This window comes from Spinacia oleracea, chromosome 3 (genome assembly GCF_020520425.1).
Source record: "Spinacia oleracea cultivar Varoflay chromosome 3, BTI_SOV_V1, whole genome shotgun sequence".
Lineage (NCBI taxonomy): Eukaryota > Viridiplantae > Streptophyta > Magnoliopsida > Caryophyllales > Amaranthaceae > Spinacia > Spinacia oleracea.
In genome coordinates this window covers 125,738,518-125,756,396 of record NC_079489.1, presented here as the reverse complement: position 1 = coordinate 125,756,396, position 17,879 = coordinate 125,738,518, and the positions used below count along the sequence as shown (strand labels likewise).

Genomic DNA, 17,879 nt, shown 5'->3' with positions numbered 1-17,879 from the left:
AGAACTGGTTGCTTTGACGTTGACCAACCGTCGCACCGTAAAAGGAGGCTATAAAGGCAACGCTCAGGTAATCACCTATCAAACGAAGTCTAATCTCAAGATCGCAAGATTGGGATTGTCCTCCCATAAATCGGGATGAGATGCTTAAAAGTTGTACAAGGCCACTCGGAGAGCTAGAAACTGTGAAATGCATGGCCGTGCTCGGATGAATCATAGGCTATGATTATCTGTTTATTTGATCAGTTGAACTCTGAAACCGAGGAACACCTCTGGACATAATAAGGATGACAACTCTTACCTTATGTTCAAGAGCAAGCATCGAGCGACAAAGGAATTAGGAAATGCACACTTGTCCCTAAGGACAAGTGGGAGACTGAAGGAAATAATGCCCTTGGTCCAAGTATGCATTCTATGTTAAGTCTAATAAATGCGGTTCAGTATTAATTAACAAGTTAATAATTCAGTGAGATCAAGTGAGCTGAATGCCTAGCTAGAGGCCGCTTCAGTTCAAGTGGAATTAATGATATTAATCCACAGCTTACTCTTGACTGAACCCGTAGGGTCACACAAATAGTACGTAAACGGATCAAGTATTTAATGGCATTAAATACTCCATCTATGAATATTCGGAACCGACGGATCTTGGTTTCAGTGGGAGCTAAGATCGTCACAGGCAAGAAATGAATACTCCGGAAACGATGATATTGCCGGAAACGGAAATATGGATCGTATCGGAAATATGAATATTATCCAAGTCGTAGATGTTGCCGGAAACGGAAACATGGTACGTATCGGAAAATATTATTGGAAATGGAAATATTACCAGAATCGGAAATATTGCCGGAAACGGAAATATTGTCAGAATCGGAAATATTGCCGGAATCGGAAAATAATTCCGAAAACGGAAATATTAAATATTTGTTCGAAACGGAAATTAATTCCGGAATCGGAAATATTAAATATTGTTCGTATCGGAAATAGATTCCGGAAATGGAAATTTAATCGGAAGCGTATCGTACGAATTAGCATCGGACGAGGCCTGCCGGACGAAGGCCCAGCACGAAGCCAGGCCATCGCCCAGCAAGCACGCACGCTACAGCCCAGCGCGCACAAGGCCGCGCATGCGTGGGCCGCGCTGCGTGGGCTGCTGCTCGCATGCATGGGCAGCCCTTGTGGCTGCCGTGTGTGTGTGAGTTTCAGCTCATGCGAGATTCCTGAATCTGCAAGAGTCAGTGTATGATTAAATGTCTATTCCTATTGGATAAATTGATTAAGTAGAATTCATGTAGAATTCTAATTCCAATTAATTCGCATCCTACTAGGATTACGATTCCTTTTCCATAACTCTATAAATAAAGGCCTAGGGGTCATAATTTATACACAAGTTTTAAGTATTCAAAAGTGAGTTTTTGAGAGAAAATCAAACACACATCTTGCCCAAAAGTGCCGAATTTTCTGAGTACCTTAAGGGCGATTCTAGTTGGTCAATCTTAAGGCGGATCCGGACGTGCTGTGGACTTTCTACGGAGGGACGACACTTGGAGTCCTAAAAGACTTGTTCTTGTTCGGTTCGGGCGCAGCTAGGGAAGGCACGCAACAAAGAGTATGCATCTAATTATGCTATATGATTATGTGTAAATAATATGTTTCCTGGGTTAATGGTTGTTTCCGCATGATCTATGTAAATGTCATATGTATCATAACCTAACAATATCCTAAGCAATGTTTTAGGTTTTCCATATTTTGGGGAAGTGCTGCCGAAATTTTAATAGTTAATTAAGTTTAAGAGTTTTAAATAGTATCTTTGAGATAGGCTAAGTCGTGATCAAATCTTTGAAGAGTTAAAGTTTGTTAAGCAGGTGTAATTGTAACTTGCAAGCAGCACGTTAAGAGTTAAAGTTTTGGCAACAAATTAGGATAAATTGGTAATAAAATGCTTAAGTAGGGGAAAGTAGCCGAGTATGTGTGGCGTAGTGCTCACATGTATCGGTGATGAAAAACATTAAAAGCGAGTGCTACAATTGTAGACTCGTAGTTCGGCGGGATAGAGCCGTTAAAGCGGCTTGGCCGTAAAGCGAGTGCTACAAAAGTAGACTCGTAGAAGCGGGATAGACCCGTAGTTAGGGACATGTCCTAGTTAACGTGTAACAGCCCGCCCTAACGTTTAAAAACGAGTATGACCCAGTTGAAAGAAAACATAACCCTTCATTGAAAACAAGAATTTAGAATTAAAAGTGATGTCTTTGGTTCCACTAAATCTTACTTTGATATCTCTTATATAGTTTAACACTAAAACCTCTAACTCCTTAGAAACTCAACTAGCTAGGACTACTTTCATTATGCAAGGACTTTTACCTGATCATTAACGTATTCACTTATGATTAACTCTTGACAGTCCCTTAACCTTTTGACTCTTTCACATATCTCACGATTCCCAAGTTCGACCTTGGTCGTAAAGCGAGTGCTACAGAAGTAGACTCGTAGAAGCGGGATAGACCCGTAGTTCGGCGGGATAGACCCGTTAAAGCGGCTCGGCCGTAAAGTGAGTGCTACAAAAGTAGACTCGTAGAAGCGGGATAGACCCGTAGTTAGGGACATGTCCTAGTTAAAGTCTTGCAAGCGTATGTTTATCAGGAGGGTGACGACCCCCACCAAATAGAGACAGTTGGTCATAGCTACCCCTCTCTATTCGTGTTCACTTTCCCCAACAATAAGCTAATATATTGTGATTAAGTAAGCTATTATGTTGAGATTAGGTTACGTGTTTTCGCATTGAGGTATAAATTTCTTATGAATATCTATATCTACATTTGTATTGTGTTATGAGAACTTTATGAAGAGAATTATATGTCTTTGGCAATGTTGTACCAATGAGTTTCCCATTGAGTTATGAACATATGTATATGTTGAGTTTCGCCATGCGACACAAAAGATGGTTGAGGAAATTAATTTTTAGGGAAATACTTAGTCTATGTTATGAGTAATTGACGAACAAGGTTATGGTTGAAAAAGACTAAGAGTATGGTAAAAACTCGATGAATCTTAAGTCGTGAGTCTAATTATGTGATGTGATTGGGAATTTAGAAACTATCTATGATGCTAAGTAAGGTATGAAGTTATTGCGAAACTTCTTCTCTTTCTTTGCTTCCGAAGAAGTCCCCTTTTTCTTGTTTTTTGATGGAAATCTCCATATCATGAGCCCTCGTTGCCAGCTCTTGAAATGATCTCGGCCTTATACCCTGTAAGATATAAAGGAGATCCCAGTCCATTCCATTGATGCACATTTCTACAGCAGAAGTTTCATTCAGACGATCTTTGCATTCCAGACTCAACGCGCGCCAACAGTTGATGTACTCAAGGACCGGCTCATCCTTCCATTGTTCAGTTTGCGTTATCTTTGTCATGCTAACTACGCGTTGAGTTCTAAAGAACCTTTTGTAAAATTCTGTCTCCATTTGATCCCAACTGTCAATGGATTGCGCGGGCAGACCAGTGTACCAATCAAAGGCAGTCCCTTTGAGAGAACGGACAAATTCATTAATGAGCGAGTCGTCTGTTGTACCGCCATCGTTACATGTCTCTATGAAGTGTGCGAAATGCTGCTTGGGATTACCCTTCCCATCAATTTGGTTGAATTTTGGTGGATGGTAACCTGTTGGCATCCGCAGCTTGTCAATTCTCTTCGTATAAGGTTTGACGTAACGCTGATTGCCGTGAGAGCCTCCTCCCAGTTCACTTTTGATAGCTTTGGCTATCATGTCTTGTATTTTTTGGGCATTGACTTTGACAGAGCCACCTGAGTGACTACTAGAGTCAGAGCTATCACCATCACTCTCAGAACTCCCGTGACTTGAAGTGGTGTTTGTAGGACGTTTGTTAAGCTTCTTAGTTAGATGCTTGATTTTAGCATCTTTTTCTTCTCCATCTGCCTTTAGCCGTTCGAGAAGAACCCTCATCTCAGCAAGTTGCTCTTCCACAGTTTTCGCATTAATCACCATTATAGACGCAGTGTCTGCATGTGAGAACTCAAAGGGGTCTTCGGAACCAGGTGTCTCTTTGAATGTCACAGTTGGAGAAACACTACCAGTTTCAGTGTTGTTCTCTCCGTCATAAAATTCGAAGAGTGGGCTATTGTGGATGACCATCTTGTCATAAGCTCCAAGAACGTTTTGCTTCAATTTAAAAGAAGCAACATGATGTTGTTCCGGTTCAGCTGGAAACGCTGAACCGAATACACGGGCTTCATACGACCTTTGAGGGGAAGGTGTGACAAACACCTCAGGAAATGAGGGAAAAGCATGGTGTTTGCGCGCCTTGGTAGGAACACATGCAGTTTGCAGATCTGCTACAGCAGAGGCAGTATTCTTCTTCCTCACTCCTCTTGTAATGATACCAGTGTTTTGGAACATTGCAGCCAATGCTGCAGCTCGCTCCTGAACTGTGACAGTTGTCACGCCAGTGGGTTGTGAGTCAATTTTCTTTGGATCCATGGAAACAGAGATGAGAGGCAGAGATAGTCCCACCGAGCGTGCCAAAATTTATTTACACAAATTTTCTAGTCTAGGTAAATAAGATAGAAAATAATGTAACAAAGTATTTTTATTGATATTTGGGTACAATCTCTGTATTTGATAGTTTACAAGAAATAAACTAAGTCTTCTGATTCTGTTCCGCAGCTGACGATGACACGTGTTTGACACCTGTATTTGAGTGTAGGATGACAGTCGTCTGATGATGTCAACCTGGGTTTGAGTGTAGGGTGACGTTTGTCGACGTCGATCTGAATTCAAAGGTTTTGTTTGAGTGCACTCGAACGAGAGCTTATAAAGCTTTAGTATCGTTCAAACGCGTTTGAGTGTATCTGAACAGTCGGCACGAATTTGATGTGCTTGTTGACTATTTTTCAGAGAGAATTCCAAGAGAATTATATGAGCTCCTGAGAATAATGAATTTATGATCCCCGCTACTGAAGTAGAAGAGTAGTATTTATAGGAGATGAAGACTCCTTTACTGGACTTGATAGGTTTTGGCTCGGGCCCATTTTGTGACTTGAGAGTCTTTAACCTGGTCCACTTGATTTGTTTATTTTGGGCTAACAATACGAACTAGCCCAAATGTTTATGACCCAAATTGTATTCGATTGATTCGGGTATTTAATTTAGGTGGGCTTAAATAATTACTATGGATTATCATATGATTTCGGTCCAAATTAATTAATTTAATTTAACTGTAATACACTAACAAATTTTCAGTGCCTACAAACGCTACTACATATTTGATACAAAATAATAATAAATAGAATCATATTACTACGTGACTCTTTTTTAATTATTTCCCTGTATATTATTACGAGTAATTATTTATTATTATCATTATTTTTATAATAAGTATTTTATTATTATCAGTATTTCTCCGTCTAATTCAATTATTAATTATGAAAATTATCACCATGATTATTTTTATTATTATAATAAGTATTATTATTATAGTTATTTTAGTTAATTTAATTTAATTTTAAAAATTTCACCCCAAAAGAAATGGCCTGGCCTAAGTACAATTTGTTTGTCATCATCAAAATCGTAGAGAACAACAAACATCACACATGCAGCACGTGCATAATATAACTAAGAAACATTTCAGTATAAACAGTCGGTTGTAATTTTATAAACGGTTCAGGTTAAACGGATTATCAGTTGTAAACAGTTCACACTAAAAGAATCACTGGTTGAAACAAATTGGGTTAAACCGACTTTTCCTTGAATAGACTCATTAACGGGTTTCAAATCGATTTTTTTACGATTAAATATAATTGGGTTAACACAAGTCTATTTGTCATCAAAATTGAGTCTTGTATGAATCAGAGGTTGGCGTAGCGGCAGTCTGTGAGGTATTTCATAATACCTCACAGGGGTATTTTCGTAAATTTACACCAACATCAAACAAATTAGGAATATGACAAAATGAGTAGGACAATAGGAAAAGGACAAAATTAATAAATAAAAGAGAAGAGAATGACAGAAAAAGAGGAAAGAGAAAGTGACATGAACTACCATTTCTCTTTTACAATGTACCATTCTTTAAAAAACAAGTACCATTTTCTTTTAAAATGTACAATTCTTTAAAAAACAAGTACCATTTTTTAACAAAACACCATTTGTTTTTTATAAAATGCCATTCTTACTTAAAAAATACCATTTCATTTCATTTTTTGTACCATTACATCATTTGTTCGATCCATAATCGGTCCAAAAAAATATGACAGCAAGCAGTTTTGTCTTTTCTCTATTTTGTCTCTTTGTTGGTGTTATGTTTTTGGTGATACATCACAACATGGGATTTTTACTTCCTCAATGAATCAAGCTTGGATTGAAATGTAAGGGACGAGTCGAATTTCAAGTACAAACACAGATTCTAAAATATTTGAGTTCCCTTAATGGCAAAATTGTCAAAAAGTACCTTGTTTTTGTCTCAGTTTGTGAGCTAGTACCTTATATTTTTAATTTTGTCAAATAGTACCTTGAATTAAAAATTGTTTTAAATATGGGACCTTACTCCAACATTCCGAGCAAAATTAACCTTTTCCGGCCATCCATTCCGTTTGTTGGCTCATTTTGGGAGGGAAATTAACGCGTGCACACACGCTTTTAACATCAAACCACATTTAAACATCCAACGCCCTTTCATCTTCTCATTTACTCCATTCTCTGCTCCAACACTGAATCCTCAACCACCATTTTCAGTCAACATTAAAAACTCAACCACACCATTTATCACTTTTATCTTTCTGGTTGTTGTCATTGATTCCAATTGCTGCTGTCATCTTCGTCCTTTAATGTGGTCCAAAAACTGACATCCATTCCGTTTGTTGGCTCAATTTAGTTGGTTTCCCCCCAATAAACCTGCTGCTTCCCTCCAAAATAAAATGTTGTAGATCTTAAAGTGTTGTCTAGGTGTTGTTGTTGCTGTTCTTATAAGAGGAAATCAAAGGCGCGTGAGTTTGTGGCTTGTTTGTTGCACACGCACAATAGTTTGGAGGGAAATTTGGAAAATTGGCCGGAAAAAGTTAATTTATGCCCGGAATGTTGGAGTGAGGTCCCATTTTTAAAATAATTTTTTAATTTAAGGTACTATTTGACAAAATAAAAAATATAAGGTAATAGCTCACAAATTGAGGCAAAAACAAGGTACTTTTTTACAATTTTGCCTCCCTTAATCGTGTAAAGTTGTAAACCCAATAGGCTCAAGTGCTCAACGGATGAGAATTGACATCAACGTAACATATTTCACATCCACCAATATCACCAAAATATTTCCCAAAATTCTTAAGTCTCACCGCCACCTCCGTTGCTCGTGCTCGCCAAATGTGACCAACGATGAACACACGATTTCCACCACCACCTTCCTCCTCTTGCTCCTCCGCCACCTCCACCCACTTCCCACTAGCCTTCACTACATTCACTCTCCTCAGAACACCCCCACCTTCCTCCACCTCAATCTTCACAGTCACCACCACGACCACCAACAAATTCACCAGTCTTGTTCGAGCTGAGCGAACAACAACCCCTGCCCCCATCAACCCAACTCCCTCTCTACCACCCAACCACCATTCAGAAGACCTAGCTCTGCTTTCTCTCCTCCGTCAGCGTAAAACCGATGAAGCTTGGCTTCTTTACTCTCAATCAGCTTATCTCCCTAGCCCCACTTGCCTTAGCCGATTAGTTTCACAGCTCTCCTACAAAAATACCCCCGAGTCATTCTCCCGCGCGCAGTCCATCATCTCCCGCCTCCGCCATGAACGCCAGCTTCACCGCCTCGATTCCAACGCTCTTGGGTTGCTCGCCGTCTCTGCGGGCAAATCCGGTCATACCCTATATGCAGTTTCCATCATTAAGTCCATGCTTCGGTCAAATTATCTCCCCCATGTTAAGGCGTGGAGTGCTGTTGTTAGCCGCCTATCGGGTTCGCCAGATAATGGCCCGAACGACGCGATAAAGCTTTATCAATCGGTCATTAAACGGGTCCGTCGGGTGGAGGATCGGACCCTTGTGGCCCACTCTTGCCCCGACACAGCAGCGTTCAACGCCGTGCTTAATGCTTGTGCGAATCTTGGGGATGTAAGGAGGTTCTGCCAGGTGTTTGACGAAATGCCTGAGTGGGTTGTTTTGCCTGATGCTCTGACTTATAACGTGGTTATCAAATTATGTGCAAGAGTGGATAGGAAGGACTTGCTTGTGTGTGTATTAGAATTAATGGTGAGTAAAGGTGTTGAGCCTTGTATAACCACTTTGCATTCTCTAGTTGCTGCTTATGTTGGGTTTGGAGATTTAGGGACTGCTGAGAAATTGGTTCAGGCATTGCGAGAGGGGAGGAGAGATCTATGTAGGGTTCTTAGGGATGCAAATGTAGCTAATGTTGATGAGGATGGAAATAAGCAGGAATATGATGTGTTTGAGAAGCTGATTCCTAAGTCGAAAATAGATAACTGGGAACCTCCATTACTACCAAAAGTATACTCACCAGATTCCAGGATATACACAACGTTGATGAAGGGATATATGAAGGCAGGGAGATTGTCTGATACAGTGAGAATGCTGGAGGCAATGAGGCGTGAGAAAGACAGTGGTAGTCATCCTGATCATGTTTCATATACCACAGTGATATCTGCTCTTGTTAAAGCTGGGTCTATGGACAAAGCTAGGCAAGTACTGGCTGAGATGACAAGGATGGGCATACCTGGAAATCTAGTGACTTTCAATATTCTGCTTAAGGGTTATTGCCAGCAGTTGCAGGTTGATAGAGCAAAGGATCTAATTAGGGAGATGACTGATGTTGTTGGGATACTGCCTGATGTGGTTTCATACAATACAATTATTGATGGTTGCATATTGGTGGATGATAGTGCAGCAGCTCTTGCTTACTTTAATGAGATGAGGGCTCAAGGAATTGCTCCTACAAAGATTAGTTACACCACATTGATGAAGGCTTTTGCCCTATCTGGACAACCAAAATTGGCAAACAAGGTGTTTGAGGAGATGTTGAAGGATCCTAGAGTAAAAGTTGATCAAGTGGCTTGGAATATGTTGGTTGAAGGGTATTGTAGGTTGGGTTTGATTGACGAAGCCAAGATTGTGGTTGAGAGAATGAGGGAGCATGGTTTTCATCCTAATGTATCCACCTACGGCAGCCTTGCCAACGGCATTGCATTGGCTAGGAAGCCTGGTGAAGCATTACTTCTTTGGAATGAAGTAAAAGAGAGATGTGCTCCAAGAGGAGATGAGGATTCAAGCATTTCTTCATTGCCACCACCAATAAAGCCTGATGAAGGGCTACTAGATACTTTAGCTGACATTTGCGTAAGAGCAGCCTTTTTTAGGAAAGCTTTGGAGATCGTTGCTTGTATGGAAGAGAACGGGATCTCTCCCAATAAGACCAAGTATACAAGAATTTATGTAGAAATGCATTCAAGGATGTTTACCAGTAAACACGCGTCCAAAGCCAGACAAGATAGAAGGCGAGAGAAAAAGAGAGCTGCAGAAGCTTTCAAGTTTTGGTTAGGAATGCCAAATGAGTACTATGCTACTGAATGGAGTCTAAATCCACCCGGCAGACAAGATGACTATGGATCCGATTCTATCTGAACTGACTGGTGTCTCAAATGTATGATGCAGGGGATGTGATATTGCAGAAGACAGCTTACAAACTTATTATACAAACCTTAGGTTGCATCATCTAGTAATTTTGTATAATAGAATTTCATTCTGTATCTTATGTACAGCTATTTGCACAACTCAGATAACTTGAACAAAAAAAGCAACTGTTATTTGATACAATCATGGCTTGGTACTTTTTGTACAAGCTATGTACAAGATTGATAATACAAGTCATATGCTTATGCCTTATAATTCTTATGCCTTATATGCAAGATTGATTGAGGATGGCTACTACAAGGAACTGATCGAGTTCATACTGAAGGAGCAGGAAGTTCCCTGTGAATGAGGGGAACCTAGGGTACCCATTTTCTTGTACTTTATGCCCTTGATTTCTTTTAGAGTCTGGTAGTTTTATTGTTTTATAATCGTGTCAATTTGTCAATTACTCGATGTTACACCCTAACTACTGCTGTTGCTGCTGTTGTTGTCTATTTTATTTATCGCTTTTCGGGTTTGCTTCTGTAATGAAATGGGTTACTAGGTTTCTTGAAGTGACCAAGTATGTAAAGCAAGCGTCTTTTTCTTGGGTTTTTTTTTTTTTTTTTTTCAAAATTTTATTTTATTTATAATTGTTGAGAAGCTATTTCTGTTTAAACATTGCTTGAGTTGGAGATAACTATTTTAGTAATAAGGTTTATTCATATGCATTGAAGGATTTTCCAGACGAAGATAATCATGGAGGTGGGTAGGGTGAGCCATCAGAGGCTGGACCATCTAGTGAAGCTAGTGAGCCTTTATGCTCTATCCAAATTACTCCATCGGCAACTCCTATAATTGATTCTCCTTTGGCAAGCTCGTTACCTCTTGTAACTCCTTTGGCTAGCCCTGTACCTCTTCTAGGTAAGAGGATCTCTTTCTGTGTTGTCTTCAGACTATCTTACCTTTGCTTCTGAAAATGAGAACATTGTGATATTTCAATATATACATTCTCTAGTTACTCTTTATAGCTTTGGTATATTTCAGTGCCTGCTAAAACTAGTAAGCTGCCCTTTTGATTATTTTATCTCTTCTGTAGAAATATTGACATATGTTCCTCAGAACATGTAACAGTAGCATCTTAATGATTCTGCTAGACGTCCTAGAGTTCAAGTGTCATGAATCAACAAATTCGTTAAATATGTTCAACATCTGTGTATGTAGTTACATTTCTTAATTTCAAGATCAAACATGTGCAAATCACCTGTGAAGTGATGTGCAGATTGTGCATTGTAGTTTGCACTGGAAATGATAGATAAACAAGCGGGGAGGTTGATTTATTGCAAACATACAGGAGCCATTTTTTTTCTTTACTGTCGTTGATCGGACAGACGGACACCCGGGTGGCTGTCCTATATATTCTTTTAGTATCCTGTAGAAATAGGCAAACATTCTAATACTACATAGTATCCTGTTAAAAAGAAAACAAAATTATAGGATAAATCATGAAGGCCTCAACTTTGTGGAGTTGTGTTGTTAGGGAAGTTGGTAGAAGAATTGGTCGGCCATGATCTGAATGGAGCATTACGAACCTCAATCTGTACTTTTTTTAATCTCTTCATTGGGGTCTTTTACCTTTTTGTTATAAATGTGACTAAAAGAGTCATAATCTGATAGTTCACCTATTATTAGCTTATCCCAATTACAAGGTGCTCAAGATTGTGTAATGAACCCAGCTAATGAGGCCCAAGAAAAGCAGCCCAACAACAATAGCAACACAACAGCAAACAACAAGGACATTAGAGCAGTCAGTAGAGAATGTTAGTATAAATAAAAAGAGAGGAAGAGAGAGAAGGACAGGAAATAGGTAGTGAATTGTGAGACTTGTGACCTAAAGTCACTCTTTTGGAGATTGGTAGCCTAAAGCTACTGCCTTTTGTAACCTTTTGGCTGGGCCTTAACCAATTTATCTTCTTCTTCATTATTGTGTTTTTGGTTGAGTCGAGTCAGTTCTTTACACTTGGTATCAGAGCGGACGAATCTGGGAAGGGAAGCACAACAGTCAGGGTGTTGTCCAACTCGCAAAGAATGGATGGAATGGAAGCAGGCTCGGCCGAGGTCAACTCATGGAGGGGTTTGAAAGCAGCATCCAACAGCTTCTGGCAGAAGGGATGGCTACCTTCCAGAAGATATTAGCAGAACACTTTGTGGTTAGAAGGGCCGAAGAGACCCAGAAAAACCAAAAGGCGGTGGAGGCAGCCACCATGCGTTTGGAGGGCAGAATTGACAGGTTCATGGAAGAGCAGAGCGCACAAATGGCTGTATTGAAGAGAGACCAAGAAAGATTTCAAGGAGATATGAAAGCCCTAATGGAAAAACAGAAGGAACCATTAAACCCACAAAGAATAGAGATTGAGAAAAGTAGATCTGGTACGTCACCAGATATCAATGGTGATGCCTTTTGTGTTTTCAGTGTTGATTGCAGAAATATCGACAACCACCGCGGTGGACGATATTTTACGAGAGGAGGTGCCGGAGGAAGCGGATCGGGTGGAGGTCCAGGCCTGTTTGGATATGGTAAATCGAGTGGTGGTTCTGAAAATTTCGAAAATGAAGAAGCCATTGGAGAATTAATTGAGGCAGGCGGTGCTAAAGGTTACGGTTCAGGTCAAGGCCCTGGATTCTTAGCTGGAGAAGGAAATTTTGGTGATGGAGCTTCCCCTTATGGTGGCTTGGACAGGGAAAGGGGCGAATTTGTGAAGAGTGGATCAGGGGCTAGTGGTTCTGGTGGTGGGCTAGGCAGATTCTCCGGTGAGAATGGTGGTGGTGGAGCAGGAGCACAGAACTTGCAGGGGATGTTTCCAAAAAAAGAGGGGTATTGGAGAAGCTTCAATGAGTCACATGTTGGCTTGAAGAAGGAATATGCTAGTAAGGGCAATATGGTAAATGGTGAAGTGGCTGAAGTTAGGTTGGAAACATGTGATATTTCAAGTCTGAATATAACTATTGAAAGAGAAGGAGTCAATTTGGACTATTCTTTATTCAGTGAGGTCCTGACTGATTTTAGGCCTACAAACTCAAAGCCCAATGCTGAATTTACTGGTTTTCATCCCATTTCTCAGGCCCAATCTTTTAAAGCCAGCAGCTCCACCAACTTTTTAGAACCTCATTTGTCTACCCTTGATCCCACTTATACCTCCTGTTTACTTTCATACAATACCAATCCAAACAACACTTGCTTCAACCTGTACACTTATCCTCCCTATTCGAACAACATCAATTCTTCCCACCACTCCATAGTATCTCGTGAACGGTTGGTGAAGATCCCTTCCATGGCGCCGAAACTTACTAATCATTGTTGCCGAGGCCGAGAATCGATTGCCGACTACTATCCACCTTGAGGACAAGGTGGAAGTTTAGGGGGCCGGTATTGTAATGAACCCAGCTAATGAGGCCCAAGAAGAGCAGCCCAACAACAATAGCAACACAACAGCAAACAACAAGGACATTAGAGCAGTCAGTAGAGAATGTTAGTATAAATAGAAAGAGAGGAAGAGAGAGAAGGACAGGAAATAGGTAGTGAATTGTGAGACTTGTGACCTAAAGTCACTCTTTTGGAGATTGGTAGCCTAAAGCTACTGCCTTTTGTAACCTTTTGGCTGGGCCTTAACCAATTTATCTTCTTCTTCATTATTGTGTTTTTGGTTGAGTCGAGTCAGTTCTTTACAGATTGTAAATTTATACAATGATGATGTTTGTTATATCTGAATCTGTAATCCTATTGGTCATTCAATGAATAAACCTTTAATGATGTGAAAGTGATGCAGTGCAGAACTAAATGAGGCTTCTTGTTGTTTTTATCCTAGTATATATTTTGTTTGATTATTGTGAATAGTTAGGCAAGTTGACATTCAGAATTATTTGTGTCATCTCTCTGACTTTTGTACCACAGTTCATGCTCTTATATGACTGAAACACCTCGATGCAAAAATGCGTAAATAAACTGTACATATATCATCTTCTCTTACGCAAGCCTGGCACGTGAATATGTTTTGTGGTTAATCATTCATGAATTTACTTAAGCTTTTCAGAGTATAAATGGATTCCTTAAGTTACCTTGTCCGTTTGGTAAGTATAGTCTAAGCCCTTAGGGTTGGTCAAGTTGTGTATTAAACGGAGCCTAAGTCATCCCTGTGTTCTTACACATTATTGATTCTCTGTTATATGTATGTTGCTGCATAAAGTGCCTTTTTGTTCTCACTCCTTCACTTTATCACTAGAGAGTCGAGACTGGATCTTATTTTGAAGTGACTCTTGGGGGAAGTAGAGATGTTAGTAACAACAGAAATTTGGACATGGTTCCTTGAACAAGCTTAAATCCAATATCTTCTATTATTAAATTGTTCGTCCAAGGGCATCTTTGCGTATATAACTACATACTCTTGTAATGGAAATAAGTTGTTGGTCTTGTTACTCCATATAAGAGTAAGCATTGATTTTCTCTTTCCTTAAGTCAGACTGTTATTTAGATGAATTTTATCAAGGTTTATTGGTTGGGACACTTAGGAGTGGGGAAGAATCAGATGTGCATTTGATTAGTTGGGTGTCGGCAATATCATCGTTGCATCTAGTGAGGGGCCACTGAGGGGGTCTTGCGGCTTAAGAGTTTAGCATCATGGAACAATTCCTTGGTGATAAGTTTCTTCGAAGTTTTGTACTTAGGATGCCTTTGAAGTTTTGAGGAACTAAGTATGTATCTGATCCCTTGAAGATTCATTAGCCAGATTCTTTCTCATAGTTCTCTAGTTGTCATGTTCGAGTTGGTAATATACTAAAAGTAATCTTATGGGATAACTCTTGGGAGGGGACTTCCACTTTCCAGTTTCTTACATTGCTTTACTTATTTACATTGTTTTTATGTGGGAAAATAAGATCTTTCTAATTTTATTTTTCTTCTGTAGAAATCTCTTTGTTCAGGAGTTCAGTGATTGGACAAATTTATTGGGATTTATGGAACCCCTTAATTACTTATAGACCAGATTTAAGACTAGTTGACGATTGTTTCTTCTTGTGCACCTGAAGCCAAGCACCATCCAAGTCATATGGGGGACCTTCCACTTTCTTGCCTTGCCTTTTAGCCTTCATAACGTATTACACTGTTTTTACATTGGAGAGTATGAATTTTCTATTTTTTTCTGCAGTGGAAATTCTCTTTATCGAGAGTCCAATGATTGGACAGACTTATTGGGATATTTGAACCTCCCCCCCCCCCCCCCCCCCCCGGTTATTTATGGACAATAGACCTGATTTTAGACTTTTTGACGACTGTGTCTTCTTTTTTATTCTGTCCTAATCAATTTATGAGCACCTAAGCACCATATCCAAGTCTCTCTTCAATATCCCATGTGATTTGGAAACCCATGTGGCTTTTGTTTGATTCACTCACTTGAATAAATTTAACACAAATTGCTCATTTAGCTGCTATAAAAAGACAATATCTCCTAATATCATTTCCTGCAAAATTCTAGTTTACAACTTCCCACCTAGCGTGATAGTGTCATAGTGGTTGAGTTACTTAAATTAATGTTTCTCCATGACCTGTCTAGTCAAATGGGAAGTGTTCTTATAAAAAGAGTCTAAGTGTTGGAATCTAGAGTGGCTTACCTCCTGAGTTCTGTTTTACTTATATTCATTCAAAATGGTGTCTTTCTTGTACCCAAAAAACAAATGGTATCTTTTCTGCCTCCGTACCTTTGTCAACCAAGCTTTTGACTCTATTCTTTGATAGAATTGTTTAAGGTAACTCAAAGCCCAACTTGCATTTGTATGCTTCGGAGTATCAGCACTGGTAGAAAAAACCCTTGTTGCAGCCCCCATGTTTGTTTAGAGTTGATTTATCTGATTGTTTATTATTCCTGTTTTAGTATATTTTCTTCCAGTTTCCCTTTTTGACGCCACGGAGTACTTAACTTTCTATTGCAATGTAGATAAAAATACTAGATTCACAGGATTGATTTAATTTACCCAGAAAAATCTGTTGAATATGTGTTATAGCTACAACAGATAATTTCGGTTTCAATATGTTAATTTTATCAATTCTTAATTGTTCAGTGTATAAAACTGTTTGATAAAAATGAACTGAGAAGTAGAAGATTATGTACTCTTGCAAGGGATGTACCTGTAGCCAATTCTTAATATTTGGTGTTGAACAAACAGTGGTGTGTAGTTGATAGCTCTCTTAGAATTAGTCTTTGCTTGTTCAATATTTATTTTAGTTTGTATACGGTTAACTTTTCTGATCTACCTATATATTGATATGACCTGCTAGTTTCTTCATTTGTTTGGTTGTTTATAATTGATGAAATCTCAGAATACTGACATGGTGAAAACACACAAAAACTTGTTTGTAGACTGCTTGTGTTTATAATCACTGCTTGATACTCCTCTGTATTTTGATGTATACTACGCTCTCCAATATGTTACTGAAAAGATGGTACACTGTAAAACACCAGAACTGATACTAACTAAGTAATAGTGTAATACGGCTCAGTTGTTACGGCTCAGATTACAGGTCTCACTTGAACTTCTGTTTATGAAACTACTGGGATTGTCAAGTCAGTATTGGTGACGCCTGTCAATTTAGACTCGTTCGAGGAGTCTAGATCAGTTGTGGTGTGTGTTTTGGCTGGATGTCAGTTGCAGCAAGTTTATCATGAGTTGATAATAGTGATATTAACTCCTATAATACGTTCAAACTCCTGGTACGTCTCAGTTCTCAACAGATTCATAGCTAATATTGAATGGATATTTCAGTATAGCAATGGGAGAGTTTAAGACTTTTTAGTTGCTTATAAAACTTCTTGACCATTTTGCAGTCGCATATGATCAGTAATCGGTGCTAAGTGTGTATACTCTGCTTTTATATTAGACGATACTATGTGATAATCCTCACTTTTTACACCTAGTGTAATATCAAATTTTGCATATTCAATCTTAAAACGATCTTGAATCTCAGTGCCGTCTTAAAATCCAGACAATGATATACATTGCATACTTACACTTGCAACTTTGCAAGCACATCAGTTGTAGAGATCCATTGGAAACTAGAAGACGCTGTTCTGGTTTATGTAATGCACAAGTTTATGTAAATGATTACTGACAGGTTTCAGCTTTTAGGCTCTGTTTCTTACCCATTTTGAAATAGGACTTTTGCCTGTTATGGAACTGGTATTTACAGTTGTGATTGTTCTTGCCAATATTATCTGAGAAAAAAAACCTATGTTACTCAAACCGGGGGAGGGATTCTGCTAATATGTGTGTGAGTGTCACATTCAGCTGTTTTATAGCTATCTCTGAAGATTTAACTAACTGTTATTTCATGTTTACTCAGGTGCATAACATACACAGGGCCAAGCACGGGAGTGAATCCGGATTCCGGAACTTATGTCACTGAAGGAAGGTACAATAACATGCAACTCCTTACACTGATTATTTTTCTGTTGAATTACATGTCAACATATTACTGAAACCAAATTGCAGGTTTGTCGTTTAAAGAACTCTGGAACATGACAGAGGGGAACAGGGTACCATTCGACCCGTTTGGCTGGTAATGCAATGCACCTATTCTGTAATTGGACTGTTGGACTTGAATGGTTGAATGCAGGCTGCTGCTATGGTCTTTTATGCTGAGTGCAGGTGCTTGCTGTTTTGCAGGCTGTTTTGCGAACTGCTTCCGTTGCAGACTGTTTCTCTGTGTGTTTATGTTGCTTTGTTGTTCTCTGCTGGAGTGCTGGTTGGGTTTTCTGCTGCTGCTGCTTGTGTTCTGCTGCTTTGTGTGGCCTCTGCTTCCCCCTCTCTATATCCATATGAATCACTTCCCCTACCCCCTCCACCTCCTTTTTTCAATTTTTTTTTAATTGATCATTGCCCTCTTTAAATTGATTATTATTAGCATGTATGGACTAATACAAATGCTAATTGATTATTGTTATAGGAAACTTCATATCCAAAGAAGTCGAAGTCCAAGTCCAACATAGAGGTGGTGAGTAGTTGTGATTGTAAAACTCAAGAATCAACCACCAAAAGCAAGAAAGCTGAACTTGTATACAAAACAATTCAAAGTCTTGGCCCGTTATGCAAAATATTATAGCTTGCAGTTTATCACGACTTCGGCGTCCGGTGATATATATGATAATACTACCATCTCATTGGCTGCGTCAGTTTGACACTCAGATTTGGATCAAGAAACATACT

The 17,879-nt window shown here is 39.3% G+C and overlaps 1 protein-coding gene across 1 annotated transcript; it reads left to right on the top strand.

Moving 5' to 3' along the window:
- The first annotated feature begins 7,202 nt into the window (after positions 1 to 7,202).
- LOC110793243 (pentatricopeptide repeat-containing protein At3g09650, chloroplastic) lies at positions 7,203 to 11,607 on the top strand. Its single transcript, XM_021998097.2, has 2 exons — positions 7,203 to 10,008; positions 10,364 to 11,607. The coding sequence occupies exon 1, from the start codon at positions 7,374 to 7,376 to the stop codon at positions 9,636 to 9,638; it is 2,265 nt and encodes a 754-aa protein (XP_021853789.1). The 5' UTR covers positions 7,203 to 7,373; the 3' UTR covers positions 9,639 to 10,008; positions 10,364 to 11,607.
- Positions 11,608 to 17,879: the final 6,272 nt, after the last annotated feature.